Consider the following 22,820-nt stretch of genomic DNA (forward strand, 5'->3'; position numbering starts at 1 on the left):
ACAAGGTAAGAGATATCATAAGAAAGCATTCAGACAAGTAAGAAGTGGGATGTTCTAAAGGACAACTGGTTTGATTTCTTCAACAAGCCAACATCATTAAAATTTTCAAAGGAAAAAGGACTCTTCTTTAAAAGACTTAAAAGACATAATAACCAAATATACTACATGATTCTTGATTATGTCCTGATTTGTACAAACCATTAGGAAACATGGTGCAGATAAAAGAGGGATTTGAAGGTGGGCTGGATAGTCAGATGTACTGGAGAAATATTGCTCATTTTTAGGAGTGTTATGGTATTATGGTTATGTTGGAAATACCCTGTTTATAATGGTGATGTAATGAAAAGTCATAATGTCTTATTTCATATTAAAATATGGCAACAAGATGAATGAAGCAAAATGGCAAAAATATTAACAACGATAAAATGATGTGATAAATATAGGGGTGTTCCACTATACTATTCCTTCTAAATTTCTATGTACCTGAAATACTTCATAATCAAGACTTAAAAGATAAAAAATAAGTAAGATAATAGATTTGAAATCACTCTGTAAACTCTAAAAGGATACACAGAGAAAAGAGAAAAAAAAAAATGTTGGAGGAAGAAGGAAAAACATCCTTTTTCAAGCTTGGACCACATTGCTAAGTCAGGACTGGCCACCACAGAGAGCCAGTGCCTCCAGAAATAGAAACCAGGAGCAACATCATGGATTCTCAGATCCTGATCTTTTTAACACCTCCCTTCACACCAAGATGACCTTGGTGAAAACTGAAGACAAATGTCTTCTTGCTGAGAAAGGCATACCAAAGCAACTTGATCTTATCCAAATGAAAACCGGAAAGCCTGTAACCATTACCATGTAAGAGTAACTGGTGAGTTTTCTTTTTCACAGAACAGCAGGATTTGGCACCCAAAGCAGAGGTTTGAAACCATGGATGACTGCCCTTTTCATTTTGTTATTACTGACAGTGGTGGCAGTGACCATTGGTGTTCTGGCTCACGTGTTAGTCTCTGGTAGGTAAAAATTATGGATTTCATCCAGTTTGATTTCATTTTTCTCGTTCATATATATGTGTATGTGATTTCATCCAAAAACAGTTTTGTACTTTTACCAGCAAATGCCCACATTTAGAATTGTTTAAATTTATTCAATAATTTTATTAAGAATCAATTACTGACTGCCTAATTATATATGAGTACTTTTCTGGAAGACTCAAGATATAGCATTAAGTAAACAAGTTTCCTATCTACTTAGAGCTCACAATCTAGTATTCTTTTGAGATTCTCCACAAAAGATCAAAAACAATAACTAAAATTTATTAGCAATCATAGTAACTCTAATTATCAAGTGAAAAACTGTGATAGTTATTAAATTCATTATTAAAATTGGCTCATTTACTCATCATCCTATCCACCAACATTTAAAGGCAAAAGAAAAACACATGTCCAAAGTAATAATGAATTTTAAAATATTGGTAAACTCTAGATATGACAGAATGTTGTTACTTATCTTTAGAGAGAATTTTTTCCTTTCTAAAATGTTATTCAGGTATTTTTTAATTGCCCAATAAATAAATAAAATTGTTATATTTATAATCACACAAATACTGCATTTCAGAGTTCTTTTTAAATTGTATGTTTCTCTGCACAGACTGCAAACCATTAACATTTTTTGACAAATCTCACAGTGTCACTCACACAGATGTGTATGTTACAACAAGTAGCTCAGGTTGCTTCCTTAAATGATCTCATCTATTGTCATCTTCCTCAGATTTGATGGGAAATGATGAAGAGTCTATCAGGAGCTTTAAAGAACACAGTTCTGGCCTACTATGACAACCCCACCTGTAGTTTATGCCAATGGCCAAAGATTCTTAGGTCAGTTCATGTGACTGCACAAAAGCCCCTTTATTATGACTATAAGGTTTGATAACAATATGGATTGTAGAGATAAATATCAGGGGGACCAGAAAAGGCACTACAGAGTCCACGTGGAAGACGCACTATCCTGAGATCCCTCTTCCTTTCCAGTTCCACAACTGGGAAACCCATTTTATCTCCCTGCCACCCCAGGGAGAGAGAATCATTCTGTGATGGCTCCATTCTCTATTTTTAACTCTTTGTAGCTTTCTTGTCTACTCCCATCCCTGCCACACACACACAAGGACATACTCCTAAGGTTACCAGATTTCCCAGAAGTCTCCCCTGCTCTCTGTTTTCTTACCTTTCCCAGTAGCCAAGTAGATATCTGACTGATTCACCCCCGTTCACAGTGTTCTTAACTCCCACCTCTGACAGTTTTCCTCCTTTCTTTTCCTGTCTTTCTTACTATATCTGATTCTCCCATTACAAATCAAAATTCACAAGGACTTTCATTTACATCTACTTCCTGTAGAGTATAAGGTGGTATACGTTTCATTGTCCCTCAGCAAGGAACAGAATAGGAATTAATGGTTCCAGCTCTAGAGTCACACTGTCTAGGTTTAAACTTGGGCTAGTTACTAGTTATAGACCCTGGAGCAAGTTACTCAACACCTCTGTGCCTCACTTACTTCACCTGTGAAATGGAGACCCCAATCTTGGAGATCTAGAATGAGGACCAAATGATTTAATACATGTAAAGTACCCAGAACAATGTTTCACAAGATAATACACACTCAGTAAATATCAGCTATTATTAACATAATACATTAATCATCATTTTCATTCATATTATTATAAAACTACATTTTTAAAGAATCTCAGTAGTAATTCAAGACTTTATATTAGCCCCATTGTATCTGTACCTTAGATCCTGAAAGCTATGCCCATATCACATAATTTCCTACTTTTCTTTTATATCACAGGACAGAAAATGGAGTATTATCATGCCACCTTTAAAATTTCAGATCTACGAGTCAATAGTAATTCTGGACAAAACAACACATACAAACTTAAGGACTTACGGGAGATGAGTGAAAACTTGGTAAGTCAGATGATATCCTTTCTGTTGTAAAATAACGTAGATGGAAGGGATTTGTGAATCATTTCCTTCAATATTTCTCAAAAGATGATTTTCAGACCACTTGCATCAAAATCATCTTGAAGAGTCCTAAGCCCCACCCCAGACTCACTGGATGAGTGTCTGATGAGATAGGTAGTCATGGATGAGGGAGTAAAGGAATCTGCATTCTAACAGTGAGCCTAATACACCACTTTAATTCAATCTTCTCATCTAAAGGTGAGAGAACTGAGGCTAACTCAATCCCAGCCTGTGACTTCCCCCACTGCCCCATAATATCACCCAAATTATGAAGTTTAGCCATATCAGAAATGGTTACTTGTGAAACCACATGCTTTTTTGTAGGACCACATTCTAAGATTTAAAATATTATTAAAATATATGAGAGAAGGAAAGATAATCACAAATACTAATTTTATCTCACAAGCATGCTAATAAAGATAAAATAGCCAGACCTATTATGTAATATTCAAATGCAATACTAATAATTTTGTTAAAACTAAAATATAGGACTGCCCCCAAAAAGGAAAAAGTAAACTCAGTTATAATTATAATTCTCCACATGATGTGTGATAAGGTGATGGTGTGTATGAACCATCACTTAAAAACAAAGCTTAATTTGGGGCGCCTGGGTGGCTCAATGTGTTAAGCCTCTGACTCTGGCTCTGGTCATGATCTCAGGGTCCTGAGATCGAGCCCCTCATCAGGCTCTCTGTTCAGCAGGGAGCCTGCTTCCCCCTCTCTCTCTCTGCCTGCAACTCTGCCTGCCACTCTGCCTACTCATGATCTCTGTCTGTCAAATAAATAAATAAAATCTTAAAAAAAATTAAGCTTAATTTAACTTCTTTGACAAGGAAGCATGGCAGTACAGTTATTTCCAGACAGTGGGAATGGCAGATGTATTGGTTTGTTTTAGTAGTCACAGAACCTTTTTAGTTCTAAATATTTCCTTTCCTTCTCAAATCAATTTTCATTTTCCTATCACCACCTGATCTTTATCCCTATGCATACTCAGTTGCAACATATTTGCAATAATATCATGGAGTTTATAACCCATATTTTCAAGCCTCACTAAATTATGCACTTTGGTTCCATCTTACAGTCCTGTCCCTCCAAATCATTAATTTACATTTGTAGGCTGAAATATATTCTTCCATTCCTCTATATCTATAGTACCTTAGAAAACAGCATTTGCAATCATTTCTTGAGGAATGCCAAAGAAACCTGGGCACATGCCCTGGTACTTCCTTTAGCCCTCTAACCCTGAGTGACTCCACATAACTTCTTCAATGTAAAAACAATAATAAAAAATAATCTGTCTTCGATATACAAATTCTTTGAACTTGGAAACTGTTTACAATAAATCAAGAAAGTTTAAAATGTTTTCTTTATGTTTTACGGCCAACATTGTTGTTGTTTTAGGCTAACCAAGACACTATCTTTACTGAAGTAAATGGAAAGGAATGCAATAGATCTTTTAAAAGGAAATAGAGAAAGGCAAAGTGCATTTATAATAGCAAAATTGTGTTCGAAAACGGTCTTTAAGGTTTCAGTAAAGCAAGCATTTCTAGGAATGAAGGAGCCTCAGGTGCAAAGGCTAAGTTAGGTAATAACACATCGCGAGCGCAGGCAAAGCACTTCTGGGGTCGTCATTTTTCTCATAACACATTCTCATTCACCTCTCCCTGCAGGCTACCATTCTTTATTTCATTCTTTATTTCATGTGTATTCTTTTGTTTGCAGTCATTCTTGTAAAAATGTGTTTTGTTGTTTTGTATGCACATGCCTTTAATTCATTCTTTGTGTTATAACTCAGTTGTCTTAGTCAGTTTGGACAACTATACCAAAGTACCAGATACTGGATGGCTAATAAATACCAGAAATTTGTTTCTCAAAGTTTTGGAGGCTGGAAGTCTGAGATCAGGGACCAGTGTGGTCGGGTTCTGGAGATGACCCTCTTTCAGGTTGCAGACTGCAGATTTCTAGACATATCCTCACATGGATGAGAGCAGACATAAAGGGCTCTTTGGGTTTCTTTTTATAAGAGCACCAACCCCATCCATGACCTAATCACCTCTCAAAGGCCCCACCTCCTAATACCATTACATTGGGGGTTAGCATTTCAACATATGAATCCGGGCCGGGATTGGTGGCGGGGTAGGGAGTGGGGGCCAGAGGGAGGGGCAACAAATATTCAGTCCCTGGCATCACCTTTTGTTTCAGACCTTTTTACTCAGATGTTTTTTAAGCTCTATCCATGTTGCTCAATGTACATCTAATCCATTGCTATTGGCGGCCACAGAATGATTCACAGTCTGTATCTGCCATATTTTACCTCCTGCCCATTATCCCAAGAGATGCTGCACTAAACTACCTCCTGCTTGTCCCCTATGGACCTCTGCAAGTTCTTCTGAAGGCAGAGTCACTGGGTCATTGGGCGTGCATCCACTCAACTTGACTAACTAGCTGGATTGCTCTTCAGAAATGTCTGAACCAGTGTACATTCCGTCAGCAGGGCAGGTCCCCACATCTTTGTCCACACTTGGTATTACTTGGCTTGCTGATTTCTGCCAGCCTAATAAGCAATATCTTATTTGGATTTAATTTAATTTTTCTAATTACTAATTTTCTAATTACTAATGAGTTTGTGCACTATCAAACATGCTTATTAGCAAACTTTTCATTTTTATAAACTGTTGGTACCTATCCTTTACTTGTTTCACTATTAGAGTTATTTTATTAGTGTTATTTTCTAGAAGTTCCTTATATTTTCAAAATACAAACAGTTTGTTGGTTGTAGAAATTACAGTTATCCATTCTGTTTTCTATTAATTTGAACTATGCTGGAAAAAGAAATCCATAATTTTGAAGTAATCATCTTCATCAATTTTCTTTGTCTTATGTTCATGTTTTTTATAAATTTTTTATAGAAGATGTTCCCTCTAAGTCATAAAAATATTTTACTATATTTTCTTCTATTAAGTTTATAGTTTTACTTTTTATATTAGGTCTTCAATGTATCTCAAGTCCACCATGTATGTAATGTTAGGTAGGGTCCCAAGTTTTATTCTGCATATAAGTGAGCCAGTTTTCCCAATTTAACTAAACAATCTTTCTTCCCAATATGTGGTATGATTGTTCAGCTCGTTACATTTCTTTGCACTTGAGCCTTGCAAAAAAGGAAACATGATCTATCTCATCCAATTTCTTCCAATCTCTTTGGAGAAATGAGAATCACACACGTGAAACTGAACAGCCTGACATAATTAAGAACCAAATTGTGTGTTGAGGACTTTAAGGTCAGAATAGCTTCAAAGAAAAGGAATTCAACTAGGTTTCTGTGGTCAAGAAAAGCATGGTATTATTTAGCTCTGTTTAAATGAGACAATTTAAAATTGTTAAATGAGACCATTTTTCCTTCACTCACCACCGAGTTACCTTTAGAAGAATTACACAAAGGGTTCCTGCGTTATCCTGAGCCACTCTTGTTTATTGTTGTTAAATCCCAATGAATAAAGCCAGATTTTTCTCCTGTCCTATATGGGTGCTAACTAGACAGCCAAGAAAGACAGGTTGCAGGTCCTGTTCTTCCTCATAATTGGGGATTTACTGATTTGAATGTAAATGGAGGTACAAAAGTAAAATGAGTTCATGCTCAGATACTGCTAAAAGAATTCCAGTAACCAGACACCAATAATTCATGACACTCCCAAATGGGTAGGTCACTTTCTTTAATTAGAAGTTCGGGTAGAGTCACTGGCTGAGGCAGTACTTTATTTGAAGAAATATATTTTAGCAATATGAGGAAATATTTTTAAACTATAGGGTCATTATAAATGTGAAAGCTATAAGCTTGTAACACCATAAAAATCACTAACATGTACTGAGTGCCAAGCACTACATTAAGCACCCGATTTGTATTATTTTAGTTAATTCTCAAAAACAGCTTTATGAGGTAAGTACAATTATTATCACAATTTTATAGATAAGAAAAATCAAGGTATAGAAAAGTTAAATTATTCAAGATCATACAGCTAGTAAATGATAACAGTTAAAATTTGAGATTACATGTTCTTAATAAACTTACATCATCCCTAAGAATCACCTGTGTGATTTTACTTCCCATCTACAATCCTACAAAATTCCAGAGATCAAGTAATTATCCGTGGTACATTAGTCTCTTTCAATTACACTATCTACATGGGCCAGTGACCACCATCTGCATTAACAATGGCAACAGTTGGGAATTTTCTTAAGGTTGTCTCCCCCTAAAAAACATTGCTCCTATGTCCAAGGAGCACCCAGGGACACCCAAAAAGGGCCTAAAATGATTCTCAAAATATACTTGATACTATGTGTCTATACAGTCTGTAACTATAGAAACAAGGAACTTTGAAACAGAGTTGCAAGGAGATAAACTAATTAGAAATTTACTGTCTAAAAGAATTAGATGAGGGGCGCCTGGGTGGCTCAGTGGGTTAAAGCCTCTGCCTTTGGCTCAGGTCATGATCCCAGGGTCCTGGGATCGAGCCCCATGTCGGGCTCTCTGCTCAGCAGGGAGCCTGCTGCCTCCTCTCTCTCTGCCTCCTTCTCTGCCTACTTGTGATCTCTCTCTCTGTCAAATAAATAAAATCTTAAAAACAAAACAAAAAAAAATTTTTTTTTAATTTAAGAATTAGATGAAAAAAGTGAGAAATTTGGCTCTGATCAACATTGAGACAGGAAATGTTCCTAAGAAAAGGGAACTGAGTCAAGGTAAATTTAAACTTAACAAAGGTATTAGTCTTTAAGTCTGGATGCATAAGGCAAGAGAAGCAAAAAATGCTCCATGCTTGGTGTGGGACTATGGCCCTATGCCTAGAAAGAAGAAACTGGATTTGGAAGATTTGAGAAAATTCTAAGCAGACATCATCAAGAAACTTCATGTTCAGAGGTTAGAAAGATTGAATGTAGAGTATGGCTGAGACCTTACATGAGAACACAGACTTATATTTATTTTGTAATTAAAGATTAGGCATATCAAAAGGAAGATGTGTATCACTGCACCTCCAACTTCAATGTGTTTAATTTGAATTCTGGAAGAAAAAGATAATTGTTGTCTATTTCATGTCTAATCTGCAATGTAACACTGCAAAGGAGACATTATTATCACACTTGACAGATAAGAGAACTAAGCCTCTGAAGTTGAGGTCCACAGCCAGTAAATACCACAGGGGAGATGCAAAGCCATGGAAGAAATCGGAACATGTGCTCTTTCCATTACATTGTTCTACTTGTTAGGAAGGTACTCAGCTAAGATAGGAAGCTCAGTTCTAGATCAATTTTTCTCCCATTTAATATTTAAATTTATTATTTTCCTATTTTTAATTTAAGTTTTGTTAGTTATAAGTTACATATGTTGTGATAGGTAACTCTTAGCTAAACAACACACTGGGTTTATTTGTTATATATGCCCTCCTCCATAGTTTCCTCACTTCCTGGTATCAGCTTTGTGTTCAGCTTTACTGAGATACAATTTACATGTAACATTGTGTCAGTTTACAATACAAAACATGTTGATTTGATATACTGCAAAATAGTTATCACTGTGACACCTCCATCATATCACATAATTACCCTTTCTTTTTTGGGATGACAACATTTCATATCTTATTTCCTTAGCAACATTCAAGTATAGAACTGTATTATTAGCTATAATCCCCATGTTGTACATTAGATCCCTAAAACTTGTTCATCTTATAATTGGAAGTTTGTACCCTTCCATCAACATCACCCTGCTTCTCCCATCACCCCACCCCCACTCCAAGCCATGGTAACCACCAGTCTACTCTGCTTCTGTGAATTTAGCATTTTAGATTTCACATCTAAGTGGTATTATACAGTATTTGTCTTTGTCTGATTTATTTCACTTAGCATAATGCCCTCAAGTTCTATCCGTATTTTCCCAAATAACAGGATTTCCTTCTTTCTTGTGCCTGAATAATATTCCTGTGTACACACACATGCACACACAACACACGCATGTTTGTATACATACCCAGAAGCAGAATTGCTATATCATAAAGTAGTAGAACTTCCATACTATTTTCCATAGTGGCTGTACCAGTTTACATTCTTCAAGAGTGCACAAGGGATTGCATCCTCTCCAACACTTGTCATCTCTTGTCTTTTTGATGATAGCCATTCTAAAAGGTGTGAGATGATATCTCATTGAGTTTTGATTTTCACTTCCCTGATGATTAGTGTGATACTGAACCCCTATTCATGTACCTGTTGACCATTTGGTATGTCTTCTGTGAAGAAATATCTATTAAGCTCTTCTACCCATTTTTTAATCAGACTTTTTTTTTCTATTGAGTTGCATAGGTTCTTTATATATTTTGGATATTAACCCTTTATCAGATATATGATTTGCAAATATTTTCTCCCATTCCATAGGTTTCCTTTTCATTTTGTTGGTGACTTTCTTTGGTGTGTAGGAGCTTTTCAGTTTGATAAAGACCCACGTACTAATTTTTGTTTTTGTTGCTTGTGCTTTTGATATCATATTCAAATAATTGTTGCCACAACCAATGTCAAGAAGCTTTTTCCTTATGTTTTCTTCTAGAAGTTTTATGGTTTCAGGTCTTATGCTTAAGTCTTTAATCCATTTCAAATTATTTTTGAGTTGGTGCATAAGGGCCCTATTTCATTCTTCTGCATGTGGTTATCCAGCCTTCCAACACTGTATATTGAACAGATTATCCTTTCCCCAATGAGTACTCTTGGGTGCCTTGTTAAATATTAGCTGATCGTAAATAATCATAAATTATTTCTGGGCTCTTGATTCTTTTCCGTTGGTCTATGTGTCTGTTTTTATGTCAGTACCCTGCTGTTTTGATTACTATAGCTTTGTATTAGAGTTTGAAATCTTGAAGTGTGATGTTTCTGGCTTCGTTCTTCTTTCTCACGGTTGTTTAGCTATGCATGATCTTCTGTCGTTCCATACAACTTTTCGGACTTTTTTCTATTTCTGTGAAAAATGCCACTAGAATTTTGATAGAGACTGCATTTATCTATAGATGCTTTGGACAGTATTTACATTTTAACAATATTAATTCTTCAAATCCTGAACACAGGATATCTTTCATTTATTTTTGTCTTCTTTGATTTCCTTCATCAAAATGTCATAGTTTTCAGGGCAGAGATCTTTCACTTCCTTGATTAAACTTATCTTAAGTATTTTATTATTTTTGATATGATTGTGTTTTATTTCTTTTTCATCTATTTCATTGCTAATGTATACAAAGGTAGCCATTTTCTGTATACTGATTTTGTATCTTGCACCTTTCCTGAATTTATGGATTAGTCAACAGTTTTTTGGTGGAATCTTTAGGATTTTCTCTATATAAAATAATATATCTGCAAATAAGACAATTTATCCCCTTCTGATTTGGGTGGCTTTTATTTATTTTTCTTGCTTGATTGCTCTGGCTAGAACTCCAGTACCATGTTGAATAGGTGGTGAAAGTGGGCACCTTAGGTGTCTTGTTCCTGATCTTAGAGAGGAAGATTTCAGCCTTTCCCTGTGAAATATTATATAAGCTGTGGGCTTGCCATAGATGGCCTTTATTATGTTGAAATATATTCTTTCTATATACAATTTGTTGAGAATTTTTATCATGAAAGGATGCTGTATTTGTTAAGTGATCTTTCTGCATCTATTGAGATAATTATATGATTTTTATCTTTCATTCTATTAATCTGTGTATCACATTTTATTGATTTGTGTATGTTGAAGCATCCTTGTACCTCAGGAATTAATATTGCTTGATCATACTGTATGATCCTTTCAATATATTGTTGAATTTGATTTGTTAATTTTGTTGAGAATTTTTGTATCTTTGTTCATCAGGAATTTTAGCTTGTAGTGTCTTTATCTGGCTTTGGTATTAGGTTAATGCTTGCCTTGTAAAATGAATTTGGGAGTGTTCCTTCCTCTTCATTTTTTTTGGAAAAGTTTGAGAAGAATCAGTGTTAATTTTTCTTTAAATGTTTGGTAGAATTCACTAGTGAAACCATCAGTTTTTCTGTACTGGGAGATTTTGATTACAGATTCAACGTCTTTACTCTTTATTGATCTGTTCAGATTTTCTATTTCTTCATGATTTAATCTTGGTAGGTTGTATGTTTCCGGAAGTTTATCCATTTATTCTAGGTTATCCAATTTGTTAGTATATAATTGTTCACAGTAGTCTCTTATGATCTTTTGTATTTCTGTAGTATCAGTTGTAATATTTCTTCTTTCATTTTCTGATTTTGAGTCTTCTTTTTTTCTTAGTTTAGCCAAAGATTTGTCAATAAAACCAACTCTTCATTTTGTTGATCCTTTCAGTTGTCTTTTAGTCTCTATTTCGTTTATTTTTGCTCTGATCTTTGTTATTTCCTTCATTCTGCTAACTCTGGGCTTTGTTTTTTTTTCTTCTACTTCTTTTTTAAAATTTTAATTTCAGTATAGTTAACATAGTGTTATATTAGTTTCAGGTGCACAATAGTTTTTCTTCTTTTCTAATTCCTTGAGGTGTGAATTAGGTTGTTTATTTAAAATCTTTCTTTTTTCTTAATGTAGACATTTATCACTGTGAAATTCCACTTTAGAACTGCTTTTGCAGCATCCCATAGTTTTGATATGTGTTTCCATTTTCATTTGTTTCAAGATTTTTTTTTCCTTTTGGTTTCTCCTCTGATCCATTGGTTGTTCAGAAGTGTGTTGCTTAATTTCCACATATTTGTGAATTTTCTAGCTTTTCTCCAGTTATTACCTTCTCGTTTCATGCTAGTCAAAACACAGTAGCCAAAACATAGTCAAAAACATAGTATGATTTCAGTCTTAAGTATTTGCTAAGACTTGTTTTGTGACTTATAATGATCATTATAGATCATATAAATCCTAAAGAATTTTCTGTGTGTGCTTGAGAAGAACGTGTATTCTCTTGCTGTTAGGTGGGATATCCTATATATGTCTGGTTCGTCCACTTGGTATAAAGTATGGTCAAGCCCAATGTTTCCTTATTGATTTTCTGTCTGGATGATGGATCCATGATAAAAATGGGATGCTGAAGTCCTCTACTATTATTGTATAGTTTATTTCTCTCTTCAGATCTGTTTGTATTCGCTTGATTTATTTGGGTACTCTAATGTTAGGTAAAATATTTATGATGGTTATGTCTTCCTGATGAATTGACTCCTTTTTCATTATATAATGACTTTCTTTGTCTTTTGATACCAGTTTTGGCTTATGGTCTCTTGTCTGTATCAGTTTTTGAGGAGGAAGACAACAGAAACAACTATAATAGAGGAAGGAGGTTGATGAAAATATCTGCCTGTATATGTTTAGCATAAACAAACTAGGATTAGGAGAAAAATGTGGATGGGTGTTTTCTGAAATTTTTTTTTGAGAAAGGAAGCAATATGAACCATCTCTAAACTTCCTGATGAAGTTATGACTATAGCACAATCTTTACTGGATAATCTATTTAGATTATTGTTCATCATTCAGGAAATATAAAAGATTCTAAGAGTAATGATTCATATTCTCTCCCTTTCTCCTTTTCACCGAATAATTTGGAGATTTCAAAGACAACACACCTGGAGAGCACAGGAACCTTCTAAAAAAATGACTTTCCTTTGTCTCAGGCATTCTGGTTTAAATATCTTTAGTACAACTTTGAAAAGACACAAATTATATATTTTCCTCTTCTAAAATGGTAATTCAGAGATCTAAGCCTTTGTGTTATGCTGAAAGTTATTAATTTATCCTTTATCACCCTTAATTGCAAACATTTCAATTTATTGAATTGACTTTGCTTCTCAGTCTCAGGAATATAAGCCAATTTGGGATAAGCTTATCCAATATATTGCTACTTGCTATGTGTGATTAAACCGTTACAGATGTCCATCTGTTTCTCTCTAACATCCTATAAGGAAACACTGAGGAAGACTAGGGCGACCAAAGAAATATCTTCAATAATATCACATAATATCACAAGCCATTTGTTGATATCATTACTCCTGGTTTTGGGTTATCAGAATGTCACACTTCCATGGCACTCCATCCACATACCCACAGCCCCCACATGACACTGGATCCAACTGCCATCTCTACTAGACACAGCTTTTTTTTTTTTTTTTTGAAAGGACTTTTGTGGACACAAATTGACTCAATACCCAGAAGGCCACCAAACTTCAGAATTCCATAAATACTACCACCGTGAAGGGTGTCCACGCTCTACATAGGTTTAGAAAAATTATTCATAGCTGACTTTTTGATTCATGGGTTTTGCCAAATATCTGGAGTTTTAAATATATACAACTTTAAAAATTACAATAAGAACTGTCAAGATTATAGTTCTCATTTTTAGAGGGCAAAGAAAACAGACTGCCTTGCAAGAGGGCTAAAACAGTTTCTTGACCCCTTAGGTGCTGCCTACTGCACATTGTGGGTAGGAGCTTTTAGTAAAAACCCACCTGTGTGCTCATCCCAAGGTCAGCTGTTCAACTGGGCAAGTCACTTCCTCATCTATATAATGCAGACGATAATAGTATTCACCTCAGAGGGTTGATGAGAAAAGCAAATGAGCTCACAAATACAATGGAGTTGGTGCTTGGTACACTGGTGATACACAACTATGAAGACTATTCCCAGCATTATGACTACTGTAGTCTTACCATGGAGGAGCTTTCCATAAGCAATCACATTACCTGGTCCAAAAGGAGAAAGGATTCCCATCAGTAATTCATAGTCAATTTGCTTTTTTCTTCAGAAGCATTGGTCTAAATCTGATGAAAAGCTCATTAAAAACTCCTGCAACTTTCCTGGCAAATGCAGGGCTTTCTGATAAATTCTCACTTTCTTTCATTCATTCATCCAAAAAAAACATGCTTTATTCCTACATACTGTAGAGCATGAAAAAATCAATATACATCCTTAAAGGGTGTGTAGTATAGTAAAGGAGGTTTAAAAAATTACATAAATAACTATATTAAGGAGGGAGTAGAAGGTATAAGAGTGATAAGAAAGATTAAGGCAGAAAGAGGAAAGATTACTCTGAGGTTCAAGGAATAACCACAAAGAAGGTATTACCTGAAATAGACCTTGAAGGAGAGTTCTGATTCAGAAAAGGAGAGCCGGCAGAATGGGGGAGGGTACTACAGATTCAAGGAATGGTCTAAAAAGGACAAGTAAACAGGAAATAAGGGTCAAGCCTGACAGGTACAGGTCTGTTGAAGATGGGATAGAAGATGGGCAACAGAAGGTGACGACCTTCAATATCTGAATCTGTGACCTGAGGCAAAAATGACTTGTGCTTTATTTCCTATTTTTACCTGAGTTCAGCCCTTGTAGCAAGGCAATTTCAATTAAGTCTTATTTAAAACTAAACGTGTCTTTTTTTTTTAAGTATCTCTTACACTGTTCTTTATGTGCTACTCTTATTATAATTGGGAGAACGCAACAGGATCTGAAGTTTCCTCATGGCATGTTTGTGGGTCCTTTGATTCTCAGGGCTCATCTGGTGTGACATTGGAAGAAACTGTTTTTATGTCATTAGCTGATCTCTTGGTGGCATATCTACCTGAAGGTCGCAATCTCAGCCCTGAGACACCTCCTATTTAAATACTGAGATTGCTGAGAGAAAAGCCAAGTTGGGAAGCTTCTGACAGTGAAAGGCGTGGGCCATGTGTAAATAAACTTGTTCAGGATTGAGAGCTGATTGCATGGGCGCGTCTCCCTAACTCTTTTATTAAACACTCAACTAACCTTCAATTGCCCTTTTAGAACTTAATCTCAGCGCAACTTCCAGCATTTCAAAATCATCAGACCTAAACAGGTACTACCCTGAAAGGGGTGGGGTCTGTGTTTAATGTTAAGTGACTAATTACAACAAGCAAACTCTGCAAATGCCCCAGAATGGGAGGTGGGCTAGATTTATAAATCAGTATCTCTATTAGCTTGTGTAAATAATACACTTAAACTGGCACACAGTTTTGTTTTTGTTTTTTTTTTAAGTGTTCTTAACTCTTACAAATTTAGAATGCCAAAGTATCAGCAGAGTATTTCTTATGAGCTAACCCTTCATCTTCTAGGAAAGATTAATCATGATTAATGATTCATCATTATCTTAGGGTCTCTAGAAAGCTAGTTCACACATAAAATCCATTCAGCAATAGCGTTTAGGTTCCTGTTTTCTCTGATTCACCCCTGTTGGAAATTCTTGATTGCAGAAACCCTTTAAGCCAGTCCCTGTGGGGCAGCATTTCTCCACATTTTCCTCTGGCCACCCGAATCACCTGAAGATCTTGGGCCTCACCCCAGGCTAATAAAAGAGACTTTATAGGGAGGGGCAGGGTCCTGGAATTTGTATTAGAAGGAAGAAAACTTTATTTCTATGATTAGTGAAGTCACTTATGCCTAGATTACCCTTACGATGTTCTTCAGCTTCTCTCTTCCCAAACAACTGAACCAACGACGGGACTGATGCTGGGTGTAGGTAGTCCCAGCAGCCACGTGACTTTAGAATGATGTCATCTAAAGTCAAAAACTTAATCTAATACCTTCACCAACAAGTTATAAACAGCCAAGGGAACATCTGTGGGTGGAATTTCAGAGGATAATTACAAACGTCTATAAATACTCAGCTGCTATTTACTTTTCTTCCGTTTAATATTTGGCACTATTTTCCTGTAGAGTTGGCATGGATTTGGTTTTTTTTTTTTTCCTTTTCTTTCCTTTTGGACTTTCCCCAGATACTGAGTAATAAGAATAGCTGTATGCAACGAAAAGAGAAATCGTTACCTCAATGTCACTCCTCCAAAAACACACCTCCCAAAACAGTTTCATTCCTAGCTTATAAACCCCACACCTTCTCAGTCCATTAAACTCTTCTTACATAAATACAAATAAGTGTATATTTTGGATACTAGCAGTTTTTCAATTTTCTAAATACTGCCTTTGATCTTCAGGTTTACAAATATACAACCAATTATATCTTGACAAGTTCTATAGTTTAAGTCAACCTGATGTTTATTTTATAATGTATCGTTTTGGTTCTGTGAAAGAACTTGAAGTAAAATGTACATCACATTGATCAAGGAGGCTGGCATTTAATGAGAAGAGATGGCCCCGCAAACAGAAAATCTAAATATAAGTCCCAGTGTATGATCCCCACGATGCCAGGGAATTTTTATATAATGTCTCCAAGTGTCAAATAAAATACAAATCGAGATCATTTTTTTAACTTTATTTTTTCAGTGTTCCAAGATTCACTGTTTATGCATCACACCCAGTGCTCCATGCAATACATGCCCTCCTTAATACGCACCACCAGGCTCACCCACCCTTCCCTTCTAAAACCCTCAGTTTGTTTCTCAGATTCTACAGTCTCTCACAGTTCATCTCCCAAGATCATTTTTATTCCATACCATTTATCGTAAGGGTTAAAGGAGACCAGGAGTATTTTGTGTCCCAATTAAGTACTTGTGAATGCCTGGTAGTGCTAAGGAAGCCATGACTTGTTCCTTGATCTCTGACATAGCCTTCCATTTATTTTTATGTTTTTGCATTTTTCAAAATGAGTTGGTTTTCTTGCCCCTTCCTTAGATTTAGGACGTGGGTTTTGCACATTTGGTTCATCAAATGTGAAATGCAACGCTCGTTTAATTTAGATGACACTGTTGCCACCAAGTGGTCACTAAGAGTTACTGCAAGTCAAACCCCAGGCGTGATAAGCCACAGCCACATGATGCTGGATCAAGCAATTAAAATTCTGTGCAAATGAACCAAAAGTAGTAGCTTATTTTCTCCTTCCATGGTGATATAAACTGAGTAATACAGCTTTCATCTAAATCTACAACGCTGTCTTACTCCTTCTTCCTCCCTGATTTACACTAGGGCCCACAACCAACAACAATTTAAAATCGTTGGCTCTCTCCCAAATGCCTAACGCCTGTTCTCTGCACTTAGAGCCAAAGACCTGCAGAGAAATCTGAGACCTGCAATGCCAGGATTGGGGCATCGGGAACCACCTGCAGATCACTACCAAAATATACCCAACATCTTATGTGTGTTTAATCGTTATACCCTATAAGCAGCATATCAGTATCTTTTTTTACAGGTTGGAAAACTGAGGCTCAGATTGGTTCAGTAACTTCCAACATTGCCCAGTTCGTGAGCAGCAGGATAGTCTTCAAACCCAGTACTCAACCAAGGTTTAATCAAAGCCTCCCTCCATGCCACATTTTGGCTCTGGGTCTTTTGGCTTCACCTTCTATAGAATTTTAGGAAGATTCTTAAAGTACCTATGTCAGCCCATTAGAATCACCTGAGGAGGTTTTTAAAAATATGAATGCCTAGGTTCCTTCCTAATCAATTATAACCAAAACTCTGAGGGGCTCCAGTGTCTATAATTAAAAAAAAAAAAAAAAAAAAAAAAAAAAAAAAAACCTGCCAATGATTGTTTCACTATGAGAGTTGAGAACCACTGGTTTAAAAGAATATTACTCATGTTAAAATTATTTTCTATTTTTTAGCCTTTAATCAGAAGGATATTTTTTATTATAAAATATCTTATTAACACAGAGTTTTTCTCTTGTTGTAATAACAGGTGGATGAGATATTTATAGATTCAGCCTTGAACAAGCATTATATCAAGAACCAAGTAGTCAGACTGACGTATGTATGTTTGGGCAAAGGCGGACTCCCAGCCTGGAGGGACATAAGGCAAAGGAGATGGGAACACTCATATGTTGTTGTCTCTGTGAGGTTGGCTTTTGCCTAAGATTTCTCATGAATGGTATCTCTATATGGTCTGGAGATACAGAGCTGACCACCCTTTTCTAAATGCAAAAACTAAGATGCAGGGAAGTTAAGTGATACATTCAAAGTTCCCCAAGTGACAGAAAAAGGATTCAAACCTCATCAACTGATTGTAAGGCCCAGGACTACCAGAACCTGTGCTTTGGGAAAACCCATCAAGTTGTCTTGACAGATGTATCAGTTCAAAAATAAGAAGGCAAAGTTTGACTGCAGAATGGGATCAGAAGTTTTACCTGTAATGAAGTCCCAGGAGGCATTCTCAAACAAAAAATGTTCCTGTTTTAACAGATTTTCTGTTTGTTATGGTAAAGGGAGAAGGCTCATATCAATTGCAAAAATTACTCAGAGGTTTCAACTGTGTTATTTGGAAAGCATGTAGCAGAACATAGGTACATAATAGGTGCAAACCTATTAGCCTTTAAGACTCATCCTCCTAAAAAATTAATATATTCAGACTGATTTATATAAAGGAAATAATTTTTTTGACAACATACTAATGTCTTATTAGAAGACTTATTCCAAGTTCCTTACACCTTTACTAAATAACTTGTAACCTCCAGAAGGATTTTATAATATAAATTAGATAAATTCTACAATGTTTAGGAGATAAAAAGCACATATTTGCTGAAATTCTCTGGATTTCGTATCATTTCTTTTCAAATTCTGATTTGCCATAACATTCTAGAAACATTATTATAGTCTTGTGAACTCCATGAAATATATAGTCATTATAACTTGTAAGTTTCTCTGTGGACCCAGAGAAATTCTACCTCATAAACAATGTTTTCCTTCTGTCTAAAGAGGGAAAATTAACTTGGTCTTACATTTGCCAATATGTCATAAAATTCTGATTATTTGTATCTTCACATTCTGGAGCCTAAATGGACAACAATATGTAAAAGTGCCTCAGAATCAATATGATTTCCTGTTTTTAGTCAAAGGATTCAGAAGAATTAGGCCTGTAGTGCTTTTCAGAGCTTGGATTTTTGAAGTGTAAAAATAAGAGAAAAAGTAGATCAGTACATCAGTACATAGATTTAATTTTTTAAAGGCCTTTAATTGTTTGGTTTTCCTAATTTAAAAGGAAAAACTGAATACTACAGAGAGAGAGACTTGAACTTGTTTATATGAAAAAAAATTTCAAGGAACTGTACATGTTTAATCTGGAGAAGACTCAGGAACCAGGAATGTCAGTGTCTTCAAATATTTTATGTGGGAGAGGAACTTGATGTTTTATATATGTTCCAACTGGTTGACCTAATCCTAATGTAGTGGAAGATATAAAGAGACACATTTCAACTCAAAATGAAGAATTCTCTTAAAATCAGAGCTGACCAAAGAGAAACAGCCTCTGGAGGGAAGTAAATTTCCCATCATTTTAATTACTGCCCTGGGGTTAGAGGGCCATGGGTGCCTAGAGGTGATGTAGGTATCAGCTGGCCAAAGAGACCACTAAAGTTTCTTCTGATCCTCAGACTTTACAATTTGGATGAAATTTTTTTGAGATCTGAATCTTACCCAACTGCTCTAACAAGCCTTCAAATTAATGGGGAAAATTTGCTCAAAATATGATGGAAACTTGAAGAGGGAACATATAAAATGATCTTGGGTCAGACAGTGACAGAGAGATGAATGTCGATGTAAAAAGATTAGTTCTCAACACTTTTAGCAATTAAGGCATAATTCAGGGGTGTTAAATCCAGGAGAGAGTGTAACACCCAATGTATTCCTTGAATAAACATCTTTCTCTTGTACGTTGCAGTCCAGAGGAAGATGGTGTGAAAGCAGACATTGTTATGGTGTTTCAGTTCCCCTCTACTGAGCAAAGGGCCTTAATAAAGGAGAAAATCCTTAGCATCTTAAATCAGAAGATAAGGAACACAAGAGCCTTACCCATAAATGCGTCTTCAGTTCAAGTTAATGGTAAGTAGGTACACCCTTTTTTCCGGTGTGAAGTTTTCTACTAGTTCTACTTTATGTCTTATCTTAAACTTACTTACCATTAACTTCCATTCCAAATAACAACTTGAATTTAGATGGGAAAATTTTTTTCAAGTTAAAAAAATGGCATTTCAAGGTTTTATGTTTCTCTATAAAAGCAAGTCTGAAGTTAGTTGTCAAGTGGTTTTTCCTGTAGGTATTGACCGGCAGTCATCTTTAAATAAAGGCAAACCTTACCACTAATAGAGAATTAATCTGATCCAGCCACTGCCTCCATGACTAAGCTAGTGAAAACACCAAGCATTTAGCAACAACTATTTTTCAGGGCGTGACCTTCCTAAAACATAAACTCATGTGTTGCCTTTTAAAAATATGGATGATTTCTGTATATAGTGAAATTATGACATTTCTCTTAACTTTTTCTCCTGTGGGCATTTGGGAAAATGATAAAACAACTTTGGAGCCACTAAAGCCACCTTAAAAGTGATGTTTTAAAAATCTCTGAGCTACAGGAAACAAACTGAGGGTTATTGGAGGGGAGTGGGTGGGAGGGATGGGGTGGCGGGGTGATGGACACTGGGGAGGGTGTATCCTTTGGTGAGAAAAAAAATAAAATAAAAATTATTTTAAATCACTGAGTTAGGAAAAAAACCACTGGAACCATTATGCCATTATCATTACTCTAAAAAGGCAAACCAATCTTTATCAAGTCCCTTTTCTACACTCTTCACATGCAGCATCTAATTTCTATATTCTTAGGAAGTAGGCAAATTCACCTTTATAAATATGAAAGAGAAACAAAAAATTAAGGACACTAATAAATAAAAGGATGTAAGATTCAAATCTAGATCTCTAATTTCTTGAGAGGCTTTATATAAAAAAGTGCTCTGGGTCAAACACATCTTAGAAATTCTGTCTATGATATTCATCTCTTATATTAGCATATTAAAGGCTCTGCGGAGTCCAGCTAGACACAAACCTGTTTACCCTTGTGCATTAAGCTACTTCTGCAATACTTACTTCTGGCACACAAGTGCAGATTTCTCCTACAAATTCCAATGGATACCAGACTTAAGAGAGTTTCAGGGTAAGTAATTAATATCAGAGGTGAAACAGGATGCCCTACCCTTGTAAGGGTCTGGCTGACTCCTCAAGAGGAAACCCGACCAGGAAGTGAAAATCTGAGGGAATGGGATGGGCGCAAGTTTGCTGGTGAAGAGTCAGCTACTCCAGGAATAAAGCTGGGGACCTCTCCCAACCCAGGAGGGAAGAACCTGTCAAGGGCTTAATCCACCTTGTTAAGTGGGGAAACAAATGAGTCAAGGTTGTGAAATAGTGGCAATTCTGATAAATTATATGATGTGTTGTGTGTGACTTCCAATAACCAGTTAATTTGCCAGAAATTTAAAAGCCTGAGCTATCTGAAACCAGCAATGAAACACAAAATAGCTATCAGTTGCCTGGCTTTTTTTGTTTTCTACAGGCTCAGTTTATGTGCTACACTTTAATCTTAATGACTAGTAGCTTAAAAGGCAGGATGTTGTTGGAGAACCTGATTTGAAAGTTAACCCCACCTAGTCACTTTAAGACCACCCAAGTAATTGGCCCATGACTTTACCTCTGTTCTCTCATCCATAAAAATTGCAATTATTCTTCCTGTAATCACATATATGAGGATGTATAAGAAAATAGAAAATGTGAAACATATAGGCCATTACTACTTAGAAAGCTAGTAAATTCTACACGTGCTTTGGAAACCTGAAAGCATAATGCGAGTTACTGGTAGTAGAAAAAGATGGAACCTTGAAAGTTTCCAAATTTCCAAATGTAAAAAGAGGAGTGTTTACTAACATTTAGGAAAACCCACTTAGGAAAACCTCAGCAGAATCCTCAAGGCAAAATCACAGCTCTCCATGAACACTCAATTTGGGCGGTTCCCAATGAGTGGAAAACGGTTGAAATTCTAGACCAAGTCTAGAAATAACCCTGCAGCCCAAGATTATCTGTTATTTGTCAAGAACCTGTGGGTTGGTTTGGTTTTGTTTTGTTGTTTTCTGGGGTTTCTTTTGAAAAACAAACACTGTGTGGTATGGATCCTTTGTGGGATGCAGTGTGTCAAAGGGAAGCTGAAATCGGCTCCTTTGCATTGCAAACACTGATGGGGTCTGTGATCAAAGGATCTAGACTGATACAAAGCAAAGGTCAAGCAAAGCTTGATTTCACGCCCGCATGGAGAATCAAACCGACCGCCGGGGCCATCTCCTACAGAGAAAGCGACCCCTCCACCTCCAGCCTCACAGACCAGCTTTTATAGAGCAAAGGCCATGTGGTTGAGCCTGGCCAATGAGATTGTAACACACAGAGAAAATTGCATAGTCAGGCTAGGTCACACATGGGTGGCCAATTGAATTACAATTTACCCTATAGTAGCTGTTTGAAGAAGCCTATCATTGGTGAGAATTGGTGCCCAAAAGGCAGGGTTTATATTCTTTGGTGGTTAGGGAGATAGTATGTGCGCTTTACTGATTGGACACCTCCACCCACCTGGCCTGACTTGTCCTTGCATCTGGGCTCTGTTATCTCAGCCTGACCTGACCCATCCTTATATCTGGGCTCTTTTATCAGGGACTGGTAAGCCATATTTTACTGGTTTCCCTGACTTGTTTCTAAGTAAGTTCCTCGGGCTTGGGGGGGGGGGCAGGGTCAATTTAAGTTCACTGCATAAACAACAAAATGGCTGTTCTACCGAGATGGGGTCGCTCTGGCTAAGTAGGCCCTTACAATACCATGGCTGTGAAAGAGCAGGTCACTGCCTACATTTGGTTCATGTGTGCTCCAGTTCCCCTCATGGTCTTTGTAGCATGCAGACCCCTGAATACTAACTCAATTACTCTCAACTCAGAAGTATGTTAGAGGCTCATTTTCATGACTTAGATGTTAATGTTCATTTCACTCCTTCACATGAAAAGTAAAATTATTTGGTAAAAATTAGATATCAACAGCTAGTTACTTGCATGGGGATATT

The 22,820-nt window shown here is 36.3% G+C and overlaps 1 protein-coding gene across 1 annotated transcript in view; it reads left to right on the forward strand.

The window, feature by feature from the left end:
* The first annotated feature begins 935 nt into the window (after window positions 1-935).
* Window positions 936-22,820, forward strand: part of TMPRSS11A (transmembrane serine protease 11A) — a 37,212-nt gene continuing 15,327 nt past the window's right edge. The window contains exons 1-4 of the mRNA XM_032864445.1: window positions 936-1,016; window positions 2,849-2,967; window positions 17,643-17,710; window positions 19,617-19,777. Of these exons, the coding sequence (XP_032720336.1) occupies window positions 938-1,016; window positions 2,849-2,967; window positions 17,643-17,710; window positions 19,617-19,777 (427 nt within the window). The 5' untranslated portion in view covers window positions 936-937. The remainder of the gene's footprint in view (window positions 1,017-2,848; window positions 2,968-17,642; window positions 17,711-19,616; window positions 19,778-22,820) is intronic.

The sequence above is a fragment of the Lontra canadensis genome, unplaced genomic scaffold (genome assembly GCF_010015895.1).
Source record: "Lontra canadensis isolate GAN:19392208 unplaced genomic scaffold, GSC_riverotter_1.0 scaffold1, whole genome shotgun sequence".
In the NCBI taxonomy this organism is placed as follows: Eukaryota; Metazoa; Chordata; class Mammalia; order Carnivora; family Mustelidae; genus Lontra; species Lontra canadensis.